The sequence below is a fragment of the Somniosus microcephalus genome, unplaced genomic scaffold, assembly GCF_052327205.1.
Source record: "Somniosus microcephalus isolate GS21.2 unplaced genomic scaffold, FLI_Smic_1.0 unresolved_chr4, whole genome shotgun sequence".
Taxonomy (NCBI): Eukaryota; Metazoa; Chordata; class Chondrichthyes; order Squaliformes; family Somniosidae; genus Somniosus; species Somniosus microcephalus.
This window is the reverse complement of record NW_028225182.1, coordinates 40,159,364-40,180,195: the sequence shown is the minus strand read 5'-3', so window position 1 is coordinate 40,180,195 and position 20,832 is coordinate 40,159,364. Positions and strand designations below refer to the sequence as shown.

Here is a 20,832-nt window from a genome sequence, read left to right as displayed (position 1 = left end):
AAGGTTCAATCCATAGGTCTGCCTACATGTTTAGAGATTTACTAGAATGGTCCCAGGGCTGAGGGACTTCAGTTACGTGGAGAGACTGGAGAAGCTGGGGTTGTTCTCCTTAGAGCAGAGAGGGTTAAGGGGAGATCTAATAGAGGTGTTCATAATCATGAGGGGTTCGGACAGAGTAAATATGGAGAAACTGGCAGGAGGGTCGGTAACCAGGGGACACAGATTTAAGATAATCGTCAAAAGAACCAGAGGGGAAGGTGAGGAGAATCTTTTTTTACGCAGCGAGTTGTTGTGATCTGGAATGCGCTGCCTGAAAGGGCGGTGGAGGCAAATTCTATCATCTACCATTCTATCTTTTAACTTTCAAAAGGGAATTGGATAAATACTTGAAAAGGAAAAAAAAAATTGCAGGTCTATGGGGGGAAAGAGCAGGGGGGAGTGGGACTAATTGGAGAGCTCGTTCAAAGAGCCGGCACAGGCACGATGGGCCGAATGGCCTCCTTCGGTGCTGTGTGACTCTATGTAAGTAATGTGGGTGGGTGGGACGTGTGTGTTTACTGCGATTGACGCATCAATATGATATACAGTAGATCTGCTAATCTTATATTTCTCAACAAAGTGTTAAAGTTGCTGAGGCCAGAGTCTCGGACCCATGGGTTAGTAAGACGAGACGTTAGCTAGCACCTTACGTCAGGTCGTGGACTAGCTGTCGGATCCAGTGGGGGCAGCTACGAAGAAAAATGAGGTGCGCTTCTTATATTTACTGGAAATTCAGAAGCATCAGGGAGCTAAAAGTGCAGCGGCAGCAAGACTACTATCCAGTAAGTAGATTAAAAACTGCACTTACTGAGTGCTGGTGCCTGGCACCAACCAACTGGCTCCGAGATCCTCAGAGTCATCAGCGACATCACCGTCCGGCTTGAGGTCATCGTCAGGTCTGATTCCATTGTAGTTTCCTGTATCGGAGACAGTGGGGCTGTTAGTCACCTGCCTGTCATTACTGCACGTTTTTTAAAATTGGTTCCTGGGATGTGGGCGTCGCTGGCAGGGCCAGCATTTACTGCCCGTCCCCTAGTTGCCCTTGAGAAGGTGGTGGTGAGCCGCCTTCTTGAACCGCTGCAGCCCCGTGCGGTGAAGGTGCTCCCACAGTGCTGTTAGGGAGTGAGCTCCAGGATTTTGACCCAGCGACGACCGATATATTTCCAAGTCGGGATGGTGCGCACTTGGAGGGGCACTTGAAGGCCATGGTGTTCCCATGCGCCTGATGCCCTACTCCTTCTAGCTACTTGATGCAACCAAGAGGCACGTCTGAGGGGAAACCAGCCTAAGATGCCTCAAGCCCTTGACCATTTGGGGGCAGCAGGCAGGAGCGGTAGGCCGACCCTCCTCACCTTTGCCCCCCGGGGGGCAAAGGTGAGGAATAAGGGGGTCAGAGATCAGTGATGCCATTGGACGTCGCCCCGGGATCTCTGGGGCCTTTCCACCTGGGCGGAGCCTGCGTTGCTAGGGTAACAAGGCGGTAGGGAGCATTCCCAGTCTCCCGCCTCAGTTTCCTGAAATGAGCAGCCATTTCCACTCGCCCAAGAAGATGCTCAGATCAAAGCCTCCGGGGCAGTGGCCGGCGTCCAGTTGAAGAGGAGCCCCATGGTGAGTGGGATGGTTTATTTTGTTCCTCGGGCCTTGGGGCCTGGTGGCTGCTGCTTGCCAGAAGGAAATCGTCCCTTAGTTCTCCCTCAGCGCAAACCTTTCCTTGTTCCCCCCCACCCCATCACCCCCGCCCCCACCTCAGCTCTTCACAGGAGGAGGTGCAAACAAGATTTAAGGGGATGTCACCAGAAACGAGAGTTTATAACTATCAGGAAAGACTGACTAGAAATGAGAAGGCTGAGGGGGTGACCTGATAGAGGTCTTTAAAATTATGAAGGGGTTCGATAGGGTAGATGTAGAGAAGATGTCTCCACTTGTGGGCTAGACCAGAACAAGGGCCTGTTGGGGTCGCTAGAAATCAACAGGCTCTGAGACTTTTGTTGCAGCAAAGGCAAAACGCGTGTTACTTTATTCACTCTCCATGAGGACTGAGGGTCTCAGCCTCGTTGCAGGGCTATGACGTCATCACCCTACCGATGCCCTTAAAGGGACCCTGCCCCGATAACCCAACCAAGTACGTACATATAACAACATTGGCTATACATAGTGAATTGTATTTAGGTACATATAACAACATTGGCTATACATTGTCTTATTGTCCCTATGTGGTCTCCGCCACAGGCCCATCAATATAAGATAGTCACTAATAAATCCATTAAGGAAGTCAGGAGAAACCTCTTTACCCAGAGAGTGGTGAGAATGTGGAACTTGCTACATAGGATTACATAGGAACAGCACAGAAACAGGCCATTCGGCCCAACCAGTCCATGCCGGCGTTTATGCTCCACTCGAGCCTCCTCCTGTCTTTCCTCATCTAAATCTATCAGCATAACCCTCTATTCCCTTCGCCCTCACATGCTTGACTAGCCTCCCCTTAAATGCATCGATACTGTTCGCTTCAACCACTCCCTGTGGTAGCGAGTTCCACATTCTCACCACTCTCTGGGTAAAGAAGTTTCTTCTGAATTCCCCATTGGATTTCTTGGTGACTATCTTATATTGATGGCCTGTAGTTACGCTCTTCCCCACAAGTGGAAACATTCTCTCTGTATCAACTCTATCAACATTTTTTATAATTTTAATGACCTCTATTAGGTCACCCCTCAGCCTTCTTTTTTCAAGAGAAAAGAGACCCAGCCTGTTCATCCTTTCCTGATGTGTATATCCTCGCATTTCTGGCATCATCCTTGTAAATCTTCTCCGCACCCTCTCCAGTGCCTCTATATCCTTTTTATAATATGGCGACCAGAGCTGTCCGCAGTGCTCCAAGTGTGGTCTAACCAAGGTTCGATACAGGTTTAGCATAACTTCCCTACTTTTCAATTCTATCCCTCTAGAAATAAACCCTAGTGCTTGGTTTGCTTTTTTTTATGGCCTCATTGACCTGCGTCGCAACTTTTAGTGATTTGTGTATTTGTACTCCGAGATCCCTTTGTTCCTCTACCCCACCTAGACTCGCACCCTCCAAGTGATAAGTGACCTCCCTATTCTTCCTACCAAAATGTAATACCTCACATTTATCTGTGTTGAACTTCATTTGCCAATTATATGCCCGTTCTGCAAGTTTATTAATGCCCTCCTGTAAATTGTTGCAGTCCTCCTCAGTATTGACTAATCCCCCCAATTTGGTGTCATTCGCAAATTTAGAAATTGTGTTTTTGATTCTAAAGTCTAAATCATTAATGTAAATTGTGAACAGCGATGGTCCCTATATCACCCGATAACAGCCTGGCTCTAATTTTAAGGTTACGCCCCCTTGTTCTGGATTCTCCCCCCACCAGAGGAAATAGTTTCTCTCTATCTACCCTCTCGACTCCTTCAATCATCTTCAACACCTCGATTAGATCACCCCTTAATCTTCTAAACTCGAGGGAATCCAAGCCCAGCCTGTGCAACCTGTCCTCGTAATTTAACCCTTTTAGTCCCGATGCCGGAGCGAGAGGGCGTCGGGTGGGAAGGAGATTCCCGTTTCATCGTGCTTACCGCATAGGCCGCAGAGCTGTCCCTCGTAGGAAGACGGAACGGTGACGTCCACGTGATGGTTCCCGTCGTACCGCACCCGCAGGCCGAAGTTGGTCTCCAGCGAGACGTAGCCCCCGCTGATCCGGATCTCCATCAGGTCGACGATAATGATGGGGGTGAGGACCCTCCGTCCGTTCAACTGCAAGAGAAGCGCGCGCGCGCTGTCAGAAGTGTGGTCAGACCCTCGATTGCGGCTCCGCCGGCCCCCGCTGGCCCCCGCCTCTCAGTTAGTGACTGCACAGTGCCGGCCGTGGCTCAGTGGGTAGCACTCTCTCTCTCTCTCTCGTCTCTGAGTCAGAAAGGTTGTAAGTTCGAGTCCCACTCCAGAGACTTGAGCACAAAAATTCCAGGCTGACACTCCCAGTGCAGTGCCGAGGGAGTGCTGCACTGTCGGAGGTGCCGTCTTTCAGATCAGGCGTTAACCTGACTGCCCTCTCAGGTGGACGTAAAAGATCCCACGACACTCCAGGGGAATTCTCCCCGGTGTCCTTGGGGCCAATATTTATCCCTCAACAAATATAACAAAAACAAATGATCTGGTCATTAGCACATTGCTGTTTGTGGGAGCTTGCTGTGCACAAATTGGCTGTTGCGTTTCCTACACTACAACAGTGACTACACTTCAAAAAGTACTTCATTGGCTGTAGAGCGCTTTGGGACGTCCTTTTTAAAAAATTCGCTTATGGGATGTGGGCGCCGCTGGCAAGGCCAGCATTTATTGCCCATCCCTAAGTACCCTTGAGAAGGTGGTGGTGAGCCGCCTTCTTGAACCGCTGCAGTCCGTGTGGTGAAGGTACTCCCACGGTGCTGTTAGGGAGGGAGTTCCAGGATTTTGACCCAGCGACGATGAAGGGATCGGCGATATACTCCTAAGTCAGGATGACTTGGAGGGGAACTTGGAGGTGGTGGTGTTCCCATGCGGCTGCTGCCCTCGTCCTGAGGTCGGGAAAAGTGCTGTAGAAAGGCGGTTCTTTCTTTCTTTTACGTATTGGAAATGGTCAGTCCTGGTGCAGTCATTACTTCGACAATCGGGCGTGGCCACGATGGTTTGCTTTCGCGAGCACGGTCAGGGGAGAGCCCTGGAGCCTCATGGGCCTCGTGCGGCGTTCGATAAAGCAGCCTTTGGCCGTGTCACCGGTGCGGGCACACCTTGTGCTAGTGTACAAACGAGCTCTCCGATGAACACCAGCTTAGCTCAGGCACAGTTTTGGACCAATGTGTAGACTTGTTACATCAAAGGGACCTTCATCTCTGAATTCGGACTCTGTTTCTATTTAAGGCCTCAGGTGCAGTAAAGCTTTATGGTGGGGTCTATCTAATCTATTAGACATTACTGTGGAATTGCTGAGCGGGCAATCTCTACGTTCAATTGATCGTTAGATTTTAATGGGCCAGGCGCTAGGTCGTCCAAATGCAGTAGCGTGAACAGTCCCGATATCTTCAGCAGTGATCTGGAACTCTGGAGTGACTCCCTCCAGTCTGACGTCTACATTTGCTGTGCTCGGAGGCCAAGATTCCCCAGGAAACCTGGCGGAAGACCATTGGAATCACCCCCCCTCCCCACCCCAACCCCCTCCCGTAAGACCATAAGACGTAGGAGCAGGAGGAGGTCATTCGGCCCCTCGAGCCTGCTCCACCATTCGATACGATCATGGCTGATCTGATCTTGGCCTCAACTCCACTTCCCTGCCCGCTCCCCATAACCCTCGACTCCCTTACCTTTCAAATATCTGTCTATCTCCACCTTAAATATATTCAATGACCCAGACCCCACAGCTCTCTGGGGAAGAGAATTCCAAAGATTCACGACCCTCTGAGAGAAGAAATTCCTCTTCATTTCCAATTTAAAAGGGTGTCCCCTTATTCTGAAATTATGCCCCCTAGTTCTAGATTCCCCCAGGAGGGGAAACATCCTCTCAGCATCTACCCTGTCAAGCCCCTTCAGAATCTTATATGTTTCAATAAGATCTCCTCTCATTCTTCTAAACTCCAATGAGTATAGGCCCAACCTGCTCAACCTTTCCTCATAGGTCAACCCCTTCATCCCAGGAATCAACCTCGTGAACCTTCTCTGAACTGCCTCCAATGCAAGTATATCCCTCCTTATAAGGAGACCAAAACTGTACGCAGTACTCCAGGTGTGGTCTCACCAACGCCCTGTACAGTTGTAACAGGACTTCCCTACTTTTATACTCCATTCCCTTTGCAATAAAGGCCAACATTCCATTTGCCTTCCTCATTACTTGCTGTACCTGCATGCTAACTTTTTGTGATTCATGTACGAGGACCCCCAGATCCCTCTGTACCTCAGCATTTTGTAATCTCTCCCCATTTAAACAATAATTTGCTTTTTTATTTTTCCTACCAAAGTGGATAACCTCGCATTTTCCCATATTATACTCCATCTGCCAGATTTTTGCCCACTCACTTAGCCTATCTACATCCCCTTGGAGATTCTTTGCGTCCTCCACACAATTTGCTTTCCTACCTATCTTTGTATCATCAGCAAATTTGGTTACATTACACTCAGTCCCTTCATCCAAGTCATTAATATAGATTGCCCCGCCACTCCCCCCTCCAACCCACCGGGGTATCCTGGCGGGAGACCATTGAAAACCCCCTCTACTCCGTGTGCACCAGGTCCCTGCTGCTTTTCCCCAGGAGTTTTCGACTGGCCGCGCAAGAAGCGGAGTCTTCGCTCGCCCCCTCACAAGGCAAATGTCGTCAGGCGGAGCCAAAGGAAACAAAAAAGAAAGAAAGACTTGCATTTCTATAGCGCCTTTCACAACCACTGGACGTCCCAAAGCGCTTTACAGCCAATGAAGTACTTTTTGAAGTGGAGTCACTGTTGTACTGTGGGAAACGCGGCAGCCAATTTGCGCACAGCAAGCTCCCACAAACAGCAATGTGATAATGACCAGATCATCTGTTTTTGTTATGTTGGTTGAGGGACAAATATTGGCCCCAGGACACTGGGGAGAACCTCCCCCCCTGCTCCTCTTTGAAGAGTGTCGTGGGATCTTTTACATCCACCTGAGAAAGCAGACGGGGCCTCGGTTTAACGTCTCATCCGAAAGACGGCACCTCCGACAGTGCGGCATTCCCTCAGCACTACCACTGGGAGTGTCGGCCTGGATTTATGTGCTCAAGTCCCTGGAGTGGGGCTTGAACCCACGACCTTCTGACTCCGAGGCGAGTGTGGGCAGGGATTCCCTACGCTGAGGAGTCCTCACTATCCCGCCGCAGTCAGGAACCGGCACATCTCTGAAGGCCGGCACTGTTGGAGGTGCCACCCTTCAAGTGAGATGTGAGGCTTCTTGGGTGGAGGTGAAAGATCTCATGGTCACTATTGGAAGAAGAGCAATGGAGTTCTCCCCGGTGTCCTGGGGCCAATATTTATCCCTCAATCAACGTCACTGAAACAGATTATCTGCTCATTATCACATTGCTGTTTGTGGGAATCATAGGCCTAGAAATTCAGTGGGCTTTGCGCCCAGTTTCCGCCCAAAGAGGGCTTCTGCGCCACTAGAGGAGCTTGCGCTGATATTCAGCGCTGCGTTAATGGCGGCGGTAGCCGGTAGCGCTGCGCCGACACCGATGACGTCATCGGTGTGCGCAGTGCCCCGGTTCCGCCCCGCTACCGGCCCGACCCCCATATTTAGTTGCGGCCGCCTCTTCCGCAGCAACGTTCAGCAACCGGGGCCGTCCTGCAGCCTTATTGGGGCGAGTTAAGGCGGAGGTGCGGCCGGCCGCTTTTTCGGCGGCCGCCTGCCCGCACCTCCTTCCCCGGCCTCCTCCACCCCCCCCCCCGCGGCATTGCCGGCTGCTTTCCGGGAGCCCGGCACTTCTCCGTGGTGCCGGGCTCATTTGCCGGCACTAGCGAGCGGCGATCTCGCTGTTGCAGGCACCTCCCCCTTAAGAGAAGGAGGAAGGCCTGCAGTACCGCAGCCTGCCGCACCGCAGCGGGTGGCGCTGCAGCACCTAGCGCGCCGAAATTCAGTTTCAGCGCCCCAAGCGGGGGCGGCCACACCCTTGAATTGCGGTCGGCTTCGACTTGGGGCGCTGAAACTGAATTTCCGGCGGGCGCACGTGGCTCTGCGCGCAGCGGTAACTTTTGGGCGCAAGCCAGCTGGCGGGCCCAAAGTGAATTTCTAGCTCATAGAGTCATAACGGCACAGAAGGAGGCCATTCGTCCCGTCGAGTCCGTGCCGGCTCTCTGTAGAGCAATCCAGTCAGTCCCATTCCCCCGCTCTATCCCCGTAGCCCTGCAAGTTTATTTCCCTCAAGTGCCTCTCCAGTCTCCCCTTGAAAACATTGAGTGTCTCCACTTCCACCACTTCCGTCGGCAGCGAGTTCCAGGTCCTCACCACTCGCTGCGTAAAAAATTATTTCCCTCACATCCCCCCCTGAATCTCTTGCCCAAAACCTTTCATCTGTCCCCTAGTCCTTGTACCATCAACTAGTGGGAACAGCCTTTCCCCGTCTATCCTATCCAAACCCGTCATAATCTTGTACACCTCGATCAAATCACCCCTCAACCTCCTTTGCTCCAATGAAAACAAATCCAGCTTCTCCAACCTGTTCTTGTAGCTAAGATCCCCCATCCTCGGAACCATTCTGGTAAATCTCCTCTGCACCCTCTCAAGGGCCTTCACATCCTTTCCAAAGTGTGGTGACCAGAACTGGACGCAATGCTCCAGTTGTGACCTAACCAGTGCTTTATGAGCGCAAATTGTGCAGTAGCCTTTCCTACATTACAACAGCGACTACACTTCAAAAAAACCCCAGTAAAGGCCTCAAATGTGCGAAGTGGGCTCCACTGGGTAGCATTCAACATCAGGAAGCTGGACGGAGGGACTTTCGTTCAATGGACGAGGACCCCTTCGTTTCCGCCCCCCACCCCCCCCACCCCGAGATACTCACGTTGACTTTTCGGTTCTTCAATAGGCTGACGTGATAACCGCAGGCCTCGACGTGAACGGCCTTCACGTAGGAGACTCGCGTGGACGTGCCGCGGTGCTCGTTGCTGGTCTCCACGTTGAAGTAGGGCAGGGCGGAGGAGGCGCGGCAGACCTTGGAGAGGGTGTAGGTGCAGTTCCCCATGAAGTCGTAAAAGTGTTTGTCAAACGTGCTGTAGTGGGGGTCCCCGGAGGCACTGCATGTTTCGTGGCCTGTAGCGAGACAGCAGAATCGCGGGTCAGTCTCCTGAGGGAGTCACCCTGGACCTAAGTTCAGGGTGGGGGTTCCCCTTCTTCTGGTGATCGTTAACCGCGCAGGAGGTGATCTTAGGTCGCAGCTTATACTGCACCGTCCGCATAACGCGTTTAGTAGGCTTGCATGCAGCGCACCCTTCCTGTTAGGGCTGCCAACCCTGGCTGGGCTTATTCGTAGAGGTTTTGCTACATGACCTCCCGACACCCCACCCCGCCCCACTCGCCTCGCCAAATAGCTACAACTGCCAGCCCCCGCGATGGTTCAGTTGGTTAAGGCAGTGAGCTTTAGCGGGCCAGGAGGCCCCAGGCTTGAATCCGGGCCTGTGCTAAGTTAGCGGATCTCAGCTGAGGTAATACATTTTGGGCCCACAGTAGGCCTTAAGGCTCCTGGGTTTGGATAGGGGAGGCGGGGCGGGGCGGGAAATAATCAGCCAAGGGGCGCTGAAAGGTGCTGACGTCAGTCGGGCACAGGGCTGGGCCTAGTCGTGAGGCTTTCCAGTGGGCGTATAGGGTGTGGACACACTGCCGAAGCTCACACGGGAATGGGTGAGGTACTGCTGGAGGCCCAGTATGGTACGGTGGCGTAGTCATTATGTGGCTGGACTGTTAATCCAATAGAACAGGAGTTCACATGCCAGTTTGAGAACTTCAATTCAGGGGGTTTAATGGGCTACGCAGGCCATTCAAAATACCACGCATGCGCAATTTTTACTTTGAAATTTAAAAAAAAATGTTTTTTTATTCGTTTATGGGATGTGGGCGTCGCTGGCAAGGCCAGCATTTATTGCCCATCCCTAATTGCCCTCGAGAAGGTGGTGGTGAGCCGCCTTCTTGAACCGCTGCAGTCCGTGTGGTGAAGGTACTCCCACAGCGCTGTTAGGGAGGGAGTTCCAGGATTTTGGCCCAGCGACGATGAAGGAACGGCCGATATATTTCCAAGTCAGGATGGTGTGTGTGACTTGGAAGGTGATGGTGTTCCCATGCGCCTGCTGCCCTTGTCCTTCTAGGTGGTAGAGGTCGCGGGTTTGGGAGGTGCTGCCGAAGAAGCCTTGGCGAGTTGCTGCAGTGCACCTTGTAGATGGTACACACTGCAGACACGGTACGACGGTGGTGGAAGGAGTGAATGTTTAAGGTGGTGGATGGGGTGCCAATCAAGCGGGCTGCTTTGCCCTGGATGGTGTCGAGTTTCTTGAGTGTTGTTGGAGCTGCACTCATCCAGGCAAGTGGAGAGTATTCCATCACACTCCTGACTTGTGCCTTGTAGATGGTGGAAAGGCTTTGGGGAGTCAGGAGGTGAGACACTCGCCGCAGAATACCCAGCCTCTGACCTGCTCTTGTAGCCACAGTATTTATGTGGCTGGTCCAGTTAAGTTTCTGGCCAACGGTAAACCCCCAGGATGTTGACGGTGGGGGATTCGGCGATGGTAATGCCGTTGAATGTCAAGGGGCGGTGGTTAGAAATGCCAGTAAGTCGGCTGCGTGGGTTTCCTGGAGGGGAATACTGGTCCTTACCCTGGTCTGGGCCTATTCATGACGCCAGCCCCACACCAATGTGGTTGACCCTTAACTGGCCTCTTAAGCCATTCGGTCTCACCCACATCTTCTCGAGGGCAACTAGGGTTGGGCAATAAATGCCGGCCTGCCCAGCGACGCCCACAACCCGAGAATGAATGAAAGCAGAACCTCACCTTTAGGGTGGCAGCCATAGATGCCATCCTGCAGCTCGCACGTCTCCAAATTCAAGCAACTCGTGATCCGACACTCGGTTTTGTTCGGACTGACGCAGGTACATTGCTCCGTGCAGCCGGGTAGGTACCAGGACTCGTTGATCTGTGAGAGGAGAGAGGCTCCGTCATTAACCAGTTCCAATTAGATTGAGTAGATTGGGCCTATACTCTCTGTCATAAAGCGAAACTTCTACAAGAAGTAACTCAGGAAGTACCACTGAACGGCCAGCTGAGGGCGCCGCCCAAGGAGTATAAATACTCTGGCGTGGGCCCAACTTGGCCAGAGACAGTCTGGAAACAGGAAGCTAGTGACTACTAACTAGACCTCCATGTTTTGTTACAAGTCGATTAAAGCCTTGCTTTATGTACAGCCAAGTGTGTAGTGAGTCTTAATTACGTCACTCTCTTTGGAGTTTAGAAGAACGAGAGGTGATCTCATTGAAACATATAAGATTCTGAGGGGGGATTGACAGGGGAGATGCTGAGAGGTTGTTTCCCCCTGGCTGGAGAGTCTAGAACTAGGGGGCACAGTCTCAGGATAAGGGGTCGGCCATTTAGGACTGAGATGAGGAGGAATTTCTTCACTCAGAGGATTGTGAATCTTTGGTACTCTCTACCCCAAAGGGCTGTGGATGCTCAGTCGTTGAGTATATTCAAGGCTGAGATCGATAGATTTTTGGACTCTAGGGGAATCAAGGGATATGGGGATCGGTTGGGAAGGTGGAGTTGAGGTCGAAGATCAGCCATGATCTTATTGAATGACGGAGCAGGCTCGAAGGGCCCTATGGCCTACTCTTAATTCTTATGTTGTTATATGTGAAGGCTACTCACCACGTGATAGTCATCCTGAGCGTCTGAGCAGCCACAGTCGGAGAGGGAAACGCACTCTCTGTCACTGAGAACGTATCCGGGGTCGCATTCACATCCCTCGATGCAGGTGCTTGAACAGTCAGACCCGTTGGGGTGGAGACAGGTGCTGGGGCACAGACTGACACACAGGCTGTAGTGGGAGTTTGGCCAGCAGGTTGGAGCTGTGATACAAACAGACAATGGTCATTCCTGTGCCTCGTCTCCCTAGAATGTTTATCAGCCCGCTTTTCCCAAGGCTAGCAGACACGCATGTGGTGGCACACGCGAGGTCACATGGGCCAGGACACACCATGAGGGTGCTGGTCAATGTGACCTCAAATTCTCATCCTCCAGCCCTACAACCCCCAGACATCTCTGCACGCCTCCAATTCTGGCCTCTTGCACATCCCCGATTTCCATCGCTCCGCCATTGGTGGCCGTGCCTTCAGCTGCCTGGGCCCTAAGCTCTGGAATTCCCTCCCTAAATCTCTCTACCTCTCTCTCCCCCTTTAAGACGCTCCTTAAAACCTACCTCTTTGACCAAGCTTTTGGCCCCAATATCTCCTTATGTGGCTCGGTGTCAAATTTTGTTTAGTAATCGCACTGTGGGATGTTTTACTGTGCTAAAGGCGCTATATAAATGCAAGTTGTTGCTATCATTTCACGAGATAGTGGGCGATAAAGGTGCACTCCAGATTATAAGGATCACAGGGTCCACTTACGGGAGAGACCTGTGACACTGAATCTGAGAGGCTATCTAACATAGACCATGGTAGAGTCATGGGGGTGGGGTGGGACTCCTTTCGCCGTGTCCAAAACTGTGAGGAAACGGGGTTATATGTTTAAAAGGGGACCATGGAGGAGTGGTGCCACGGGCCTGTAATGGTCAGTTTTGTGCACGGGCAGAGCCCATTCAAGCATCCAGTTTCGGACACTGGAGGCTGTCCACCTGAGTTTTCCGCTCAGGTCCCTCCGATCTTCCCCCCGCCCCCCCCCCCCCCCCCACCACAGTCGGAAACCCCAGTGTAAGGGGGTCGGCGGGTGTCTGGCACTTTTTCTCTTTGGGGTGTCAGCCGAAACTACGGTGGGAGGTTGGCCGTGTTTCGCCAATGTTCCGCCACAGTCATGGCAGGGGATCCCCGCCCGCCCAAAGGGAAAAAAACCCCCAGTCGTTACCGTCCAACCTTTCAGCGCTCAAGATCTCCAGGCAGACTTACGGCAGAAGTCTGGTGTCCTCCAGTTTGTCACGTTGGCCCTGGCAGATAGACAGGCTTCCGTGTAGGCCTGCAGCTGGTCGCACAGAGGAGGCTGGTAACCCTGGAACTGGCACATGTCGTACACGCAGTTGTTGAAGTAGGGCATGGGGCCCACTATCTTAACACAGTCCCTGTTAATTAGAACCAATGTTACTGCAGGCACAAGTACAGGCTTTGGGTCGCACTCGTCGTTTACGTAGTTATCGGGCAGTAAAGGTGCACTCCTTGAGCATCAGCCGTGACTCAGTGGGTAGCGCACTCGCCTCTGAGTCAGAAGGTCGTGGGTTCGAGTCCCACTCCAGAGACTCGAGCACAAAATCCAGTCTGACACTCCCAGTGCCAGTGCTGAGGGAGCGCTGCACTGTCGGAGGTGCCGAGTTTTGGATGAGACGTTAAACCGAGGCCCCCGTCTGCTCTCCCGGGTGGACGTAAAAGATCCCACGGCCACTATTTCAAAGAAAAGCAGTGGGAGTTCTCCCCGGTGTCCTGGGGCCAATATTTATCCCTCAACCAACATAACAAAAACAGGTTATCTGGTCATTATCACATTGCTGTTTGTGGGAGCTTGCTGTGCGCAAATTGGCTGCCGCGTTTCCCACATTACAACAGTGACCACACTTCAAAAAGTACTTAGTTGGCTGTAAAGCGCTTTGAGATGTCCGGTGGACGTGAAAGGCGCTATGGAATAGCAACTCTTCTTCTCCGGATAATAGGGGATATCGGGACCATTTGCGGGCAAGTCCAGTTGAATCCGAGAGATAATCTGGCCCCGCAAGTAATGGACAAGGGCCCACAGTGATGAATGGACAAGGGACCACAGTGATGAATGGACAAGGGCGCACAGTGATGAATGGACAGTGGCCCACAGTGATGAATGGACAAGGGCCCACAGTGATGAATGGACAAGGGCCCACAGTGTTGAATGGATAAGGGCCGACAGTGATGAATGGACAAGGGCCCACCGTGATGAATGGACAGTGGCCCACAGTGATAAATGGACAAGGGCCCACAATGATGAATGGACAAGGGCCCACAGTGATGAATGGACAAGGGCCCACAGTGATGAATGGACAGGGGCCCACAGTGATGAATGGACAAGGGTCCACAGTGATGAATGGACAAGGGTCCACAGTGATGAATGGACAAGGGTCCACAGTGATGAATGGACAAGGGCGCACAGTGATGAATGGACAGTGGCCCACAGTGATGAATGGACAAGGGCCCACAGTGATGAATGGACAGGGGCCCACAGTGATGCATGGACAAGGACCCACAGTGATGAATGGACAGGGGCCCACAGTGATGCATGGACAAGGGTCCACAGTGTTGAATGGACAAGGGCCCACAGTGATGAATGGACAAGGGCCCACAGTGATGAATGGACAAGGGCCCACAGTGATGAATGGACAATGGCCCACAGTGATGAATGGACAAGGACCCACAGTGATGAATGGACAAGGGCCCACAGTGATGAATGGACAAGGGCCCACAGTGATGAATGGACAAGGGCCCACAGTGATGAATGGACAAGGGCCCACAGTGATGAATGGACAAGGGCCCACAGTGATGAATGGACAAGGACCCACAGTGATGAATGGACAAGGGCCCACAGTGCTGAATGGACAAGGGCCCACAGTGATGAATGGACAAGGGCCCACAGTGATGAATGGACAAGGGCCCACAGTGATGAATGGACAAGGGCCCACAGTGATGAATGGACAAGGGCCGACAGTGATGAATGGACAAAGGCCCACAGTGATGAATGGACAGGGGCCCACAGTGATGCATGGACAAGGGCCCACAGTGATGAATGGACAAGGGTCCACAGTGATGAATGGACAAGGGCCCACAGTGATGAATGGACAAGGGCCCACAGTGATGAATGGACAATGGCCCACAGTGCTGAATGGACAATGGCCCACAGTGCTGAATGGACAAGGGTCCACAGTGATGAATGGACAAGGCCCACAGTGATGAATGGACAAGGGCCCACAGTGATGAATGGACAAGGGTCCACAGTGATGAATGGACAAGGGCCCACAGTGATGAATGGACAAGGGCCCACAGTGATGAATGGACAAGGGTCCACAGTGATGAATGGACAAGGGCCCACAGTGATGAATGGACAAGGGCCCACAGTGATGAATGGACAAGGGCCCACAGTGATGAATGGACAAGGGCCCACAGTGATGAATGGACAAGGGCCGACAGTGATGAATGGACAGGGGCCCACAGTGATGAATGGACAAGGGCCCACAGTGATGAATGGACAAGGGCCCACAGTGATGAATGGACAAGGGTCCACAGTGATGAATGGACAAGGGCCCACAGTGATGAATGGACAAGGGCCCACAGTGATGAATGGACAAGGCCCACAGTGATGAATGGACAAGGCCCACAGTGATGAATGGACAAGGGCCCACAGTGATGAATGGACAAGGGACAACAGTGATGAATGGACAAGGGCCCACAGTGATGAATGGACAAGGGCCCACAGTGATGAATGGACAAGGGCCCACAGTGATGAATGGACAATGGCCCACAGTGATGAATGGACAAGGGCCCACAGTGATGAATGGACAAGGGCCCACAGTGATGAATGGACAATGGCCCACAGTGATGAATGGACAAGGGCCCACAGTGATGAATGGACAAGTGCCCACAGTGATGAATGGACAGGGGCCCACAGTGATGAATGGACAAGGGCCCACAGTGATGAATGGACAAGGGCCCACAGTGATGAATGGACAATGGCCCACAGTGATGAATGGACAAGGGCCCACAGTGATGAATGGACAAGGGCCCACCGTGATGCATGGACAATGGCCCACAGTGATGAATGGACAAGGGTCCACAGTGATGACTGGACAAGGGCCCACAGTGATGAATGGACAAGGGCCCACAGTGATGACTGGACAAGGGCCCACAGTGATGAATGGACAATGCCCACAGTGATGAATGGACACTGTGGGCCATGGTGTAGGAGGAGGTGTCGGAGAGTTGAAGTTCAGCCTCCGCTAGGTAGAGGTCGGTTCGCTAAACAACAGCAGCACCACCCTGGTCAGCAGGTTTAATGACAATGTTAGGGTTGGGTCGGAGAGAACTGAGTGCTGGAAGTTCAGAGGGAGGGAGGTAGGTTGGAGTGAGCGAGGGCAGCAGAGAACTGGAGACGGCCGATGTCACGCCGGCAGTTAGCAATGAAAAGATCTAGAGAGGGTAGGAGGCCAGAGGGAGGGGTCCAGGTAGACCGAGAATTCTGACGAAGGGTTCGATCCGAAACTTTGACTCTGTTTCTCTCTCCTGGCCTGCTGAGTGTTTCCAGCATTTGCTGTTGTTATTTCAGATTTCCAGCATCCGCAGTATTTTGCTGTTGAATCTAAGACTGAGGTCATACCTGAACGATCCTGTTGGGTCAATGATGCGGCCACATTGGTCAGTGCTGATCACCTTGTCGTAGATATCCTTCTCGCATGGAAGTGGGTCAATCGATCGACATCTGGAACACGGAACAGAAATCAGCGAGTCTTTGCATTACCGTCGAAGGACAGCGGGACACCTAGAGATCGGTCCTGGCCGGATTTCAAGCGCTTAACCAGTGGTGCGCAGACAGCGTGAGCCCCAACAGGGATGACCGAGTCTGGCCCGGAATTGGGCCTCGGGCCTCGCTTACATCATTCGGACGAGCTGCCGGCAGTACTGAGGGAGTGCCACACTGTCGGAGGTGCCATCTTTCGGACGAGACGTTAAACCGAGGCCCCGCCTGCCCTCTCAGGTGATCCCACGGTCACTATTGGGAGAAGAGCAGGGGGGTGGGAGGAGTGTCTCCCCGGTGTCCTGGGGCCAATACTTACCCCTCAACCGACATCACTAAAAACAGACGATCTGGTCATTATCACATTGCTGTTTGTGGGAGCTTGCTGTGCGCAAATTGGCTGGCGCGTTTCCCACATTACAACAGTGACCACACTTCCAAAAGTACTTCATTGGCTGTAAAGCGCTTTGGGACATCCTGAGGTGGTGAAAGGCGCTATATAAATGCAAGTTCTCTCTTTGTCTGGTCTGTATGGATTGGTACCACATTGGGGCATGTCTTTACTCATCGGGCCATCGGGAAATCTGAATAATTGTGCCTCAAGACTGAATCTAAACATAAGAACATAAGAATTAGGAGCAGGAGTGGGCCATACGGCCCCTCGAGCCTGCTCCCCTGTTCAATAAGGTCATGGCTGACCTTTGACCTCAACTTCCTCACTCGATCTCTGACATGAATCTTGTCATTCATGTGGAAATGACTTATGAAATGATACTGGGCGGCCTGCTGGTGGCGCTGTCCAGGGAGTGTATAAATACTCGGGCATGGGCCCAGCTTGCGCAGGACATTCTTTAACAGGAACTAGTGAAGGACACAACTAGACCATGTTGAAAAACAGTTGATTAAAGCTTTGTTTAATACTCAGACCAAGTGCCTAGTAGTTTTCTTACGTCAATCTCCATATCCCTTGATTCACCTCGAGTGCAAAAATCTATCGATCTCAGCCTTGAATATACTCAACGACTGAGTCTCCACAGCCCTCTGGGGTCGAGAATTCCAAAGATTCACAACCCTCTGAGTGAAGAAATTCCTCCTCATCTCAGTCTTAAAATGGCCGACCCCTTATCCTGAGACTGTGACCCCTGGTTCTAGACTCTCCAGCCAGGGGGGAACCAGCCTCTCAGCGTCTAACCCTGTCAATCCCCACCCCCTGAAAATTTTACAAGTTTCAATGAGATCACCTCTCATTCTTCTAAACTGACGTACTGTGGCGTACCGATCACAGAAAGGACACAATCCGCTTTTCGGTCCATAGACTATAAATCAGGCGTCATAGAAACATAGAAGATAGGAGCAGGAGTAGGCCATTCGGCCCTTCGAGCCTGCTCCGCCATTCAACGAGATCATGGCTGATCATCCAAACCCTAGCACCCAGTCCCTACACTGACAGCCATCCCACCCAAGCCCTATCCCCGTAACCCCATAACCCCACGTATTTAATCCCCCCTAACACTAAGGGTCAATTTTTATCATGGTCAATCAACCTAACCTGCACATCTTTGGACTGTGGGAGGAAACCGGAGCACCCGGAGAAAACCCACGCAAACACGGGGAGAATGTGCAAACTCCACACAGACAGTCACCTGAGGCCGGATTTGAACCCGGGTCCCTGGCGCTGTGAGGCAACAGTGCTAACCACTATGCCACCGTGCTGCTCTTTAAGAAGGATCACACCTTTAAGAAACTCGATCTGCAACATAGTTAAGCCCAGAGCGGGGGAGGGGCAGTCTAAGCTGTGGACTGATAGAGTCATAGACTCATAGAGTAATACAGCACGGATAGAGGCCCTTCGGCCCATCGTGTCCGCGCCGGCCATCAAGCCCTGTCTAATCTAATCCCATATTCCAGCATTTGGCCCGTAGCCTTGTATGCTATGGCATTTCAAGTGCTCATCCAAATGCATCTTAAATGTTGTGAGGGTTCCTGCCTCCACAACCCTTTCAGGCAGTGAGTTCCAGACTCCAACCACCCTCTGGGTGAAAAAGTTCTTTCTCAAATCCCCTCTAAACCTCCCGCCCTTTACCTTGAATCTATGCCCCCTAGTTATTGACCCCTCTACTAAGGGAAAAAGCTCCTCAGCATCCATCCTATCTATGCCCCTCATAATTTTGTACACCTCAATCATGTCCCCCCTCAGCCTCCTCTGCTCCAAGGAAAACAAACCCAATCTGCCCAGTCTCTCTTCATAGCTGAAGCGCTCCAGCCCTGGTAACATCCTGGTGAATCTCCTCTGCACCCTCTCTAACGCGATCACATCCTTCCTGTAGTGTGGCGACCAGAACTGCACACAGTATTCCAGCTGTGGCCTAACCAGTGTTTTATACAGCTCCATCATAACCTCCTTGCTCTTATATTCAATGCCTCGGCTAATGAAGGCAAGTATCCCATATGCCTTTTTTACCACCTTATCCACCTGTTCCGCCGCCTTCAGGGATCTGTGTACTTGCACACCCAGATCCCTCTGACCCTCCGTCTTGCCTAGGATCTTTCCATTCATTGTGTATTCCCTTGCCTTGTTAGTCCCCCCAAAGTGCATCACCTCGCACTTTTCCGGGTTAAATTCCATTTGCCACTGTTCCGCCCATCTGACCAACCCATCTATATCGTCCTGCAGACTGAGGCTACCCTCCTCGCTATTTACCACCCTACCAATTTTTGTATCATCCGCGAACTTACTGATCATACCCTTTACATTCATATCCAAGTCATTAATGTAGACCACAAACAGCAAGGGACCCAGCACCGATCCCTGTGGTACCCCACTGGCCACAGGCTTCCAGTCACAAAAACAACCTTCGACCATCACCCTCTGCCTTCTGCCACTAAGCCAGTTTTGTATCCAATGTGCCAAGGCACCCTGGATTCCATGGGCTCTTACCTTCTTGACCAGCCTCCTGTGCGGGACTTTATCGAAGGCCTTACTGAAATCCATGTATACCACATCCACTGCGTTACCCTCATCCACACACCTAGTCACCCCCTCAAAAAATTCAATCAAATTAGTCAGACATGATCTTCCCTTGACAAAGCCATGTTGACTATTCCTGATTAATCCTTGCCTCTCCAAGTGGAGACAAATTTTGACCCTCAGGACTTTTTCCAATAATTTTCCTACCACTGATGTTAGGCTCACTGGCCTGTAGTTCCCCGGTTTTTCCCTACTACCCTTCTTGAATAATGGTACTACATTAGCGGTTCTCCAGTCCTCTGGCACATACCCTGTGGCCAGAGAGGTCCTGAATATATGTGTTAGAGCCCCCGCAATCTCCTCCTTTGCCTCACACAGCAGCCTGGGATACATTTCATCCGGGCCTGGGGATTTATCCATTTTTAGGCCAGCTAAAACCGCCAATACCTCCTCCCTCTCGATGTTAATATGTTCGAGCATATCACAGTCCCCCCGCCCTATTTCTATGTCTACATCGTCCTTCTCCATAGTGAAAACAGATGCAAAAAATTCATTTAGAACCCCTCCTACATCTTCCGGCTCCACACACAGATTGCCACTTTTGTCCCTAATGGGCCCTATTTTTTCCCTAGTTATCCTCTTACCCTTAATATACTTATAAAACATCTTCGGATTTTCCTTTATTTTGCTCGCCAGTGTTATTTCATGGCCCCTCCTTGATCTCCTAATTTCTTTTTTAAGTATCCCACTGCACTTTTTGTACTCCTCTAGGGCTTCCTCCGTCTTTAGCCTTTTGTATCTACCAAAAGCCCTCCTTTTTTTCCTAATCCATTCTCGTATATCCCCTGACATCCACGGTTCCCTGTGGTTTTTGGAACCACTCTTGACCTTTACGGGAACATGTTGCCATTGTATGATCTCAATCTCCCTTCTGAAAGCCTCCCATTGCTCCGATGCGGATTTTCCTACAAGTAGCTGATCCCAGTCCATTTTGGCCAGATCCTGCCTTATCCTATTAAAATCGGCCTTCCCCCAATTTAGAACCTTTATTTCCGGCCCATCCCTGTCCTTTTCCATGACCACCTTAAATCTTACCATATTATGGTCACTATCACCAAAGTGCTCACCTACTAGCACTTTTTCCACTTGGCCGGCCACATTCCCTAGAATTAGGTCCAGTACCGCCCCCTCTCTTGTAGGACTTTCTACATGCTGGCTCAAAAAGCTCTCCTGGATGCACTTTAAGAATTCTACACCCTCTGAGCCTTTCACACTCTGACTATCCCAGTTAATATTGGGGAAGTTGAAATCCCCCATTATTATTACCCTATTATTTGCACATTTCTCTGAGATTTGCCTACATATCTGTTCCTCTATCTCCCCCTGACTGTTTGGAGGCCTATAGTACACTCCCAGCAAAGTGCTTGCCCCCTTTTTGTTTTTAAGCTCCACCCATATGGCCTCATTAGAGGACCCTGCTAATATATCATCCCTCCTTACTGCAGTAATTGACTCCTTAATTAATATTGCGACACCCCCTCCTCTTATACCCCCCCTCTGTCTCGCCTGAAGATTCTGTACCCCGGAATATTGAGCTGCCAGTCTTGCCCCTCCCTCA

General features: G+C 51.5%; 1 protein-coding gene across 1 annotated transcript in view; it reads right to left on the bottom strand.

Annotated features, from left to right (window-relative positions):
- Positions 1-20,832, bottom strand: part of LOC147090597 (zonadhesin-like) — a 202,780-nt gene that overhangs the window by 76,005 nt on the left and 105,943 nt on the right. Inside the window, exons 29-35 of the mRNA XM_085977363.1 lie at positions 16,109-16,210; positions 12,676-12,845; positions 11,441-11,640; positions 10,571-10,712; positions 8,593-8,840; positions 3,631-3,808; positions 848-956 (exon numbers count right to left, since the gene is read on the bottom strand). Of these exons, the coding sequence (XP_085833489.1) occupies positions 848-956; positions 3,631-3,808; positions 8,593-8,840; positions 10,571-10,712; positions 11,441-11,640; positions 12,676-12,845; positions 16,109-16,210 (1,149 nt within the window). The remainder of the gene's footprint in view (positions 1-847; positions 957-3,630; positions 3,809-8,592; positions 8,841-10,570; positions 10,713-11,440; positions 11,641-12,675; positions 12,846-16,108; positions 16,211-20,832) is intronic.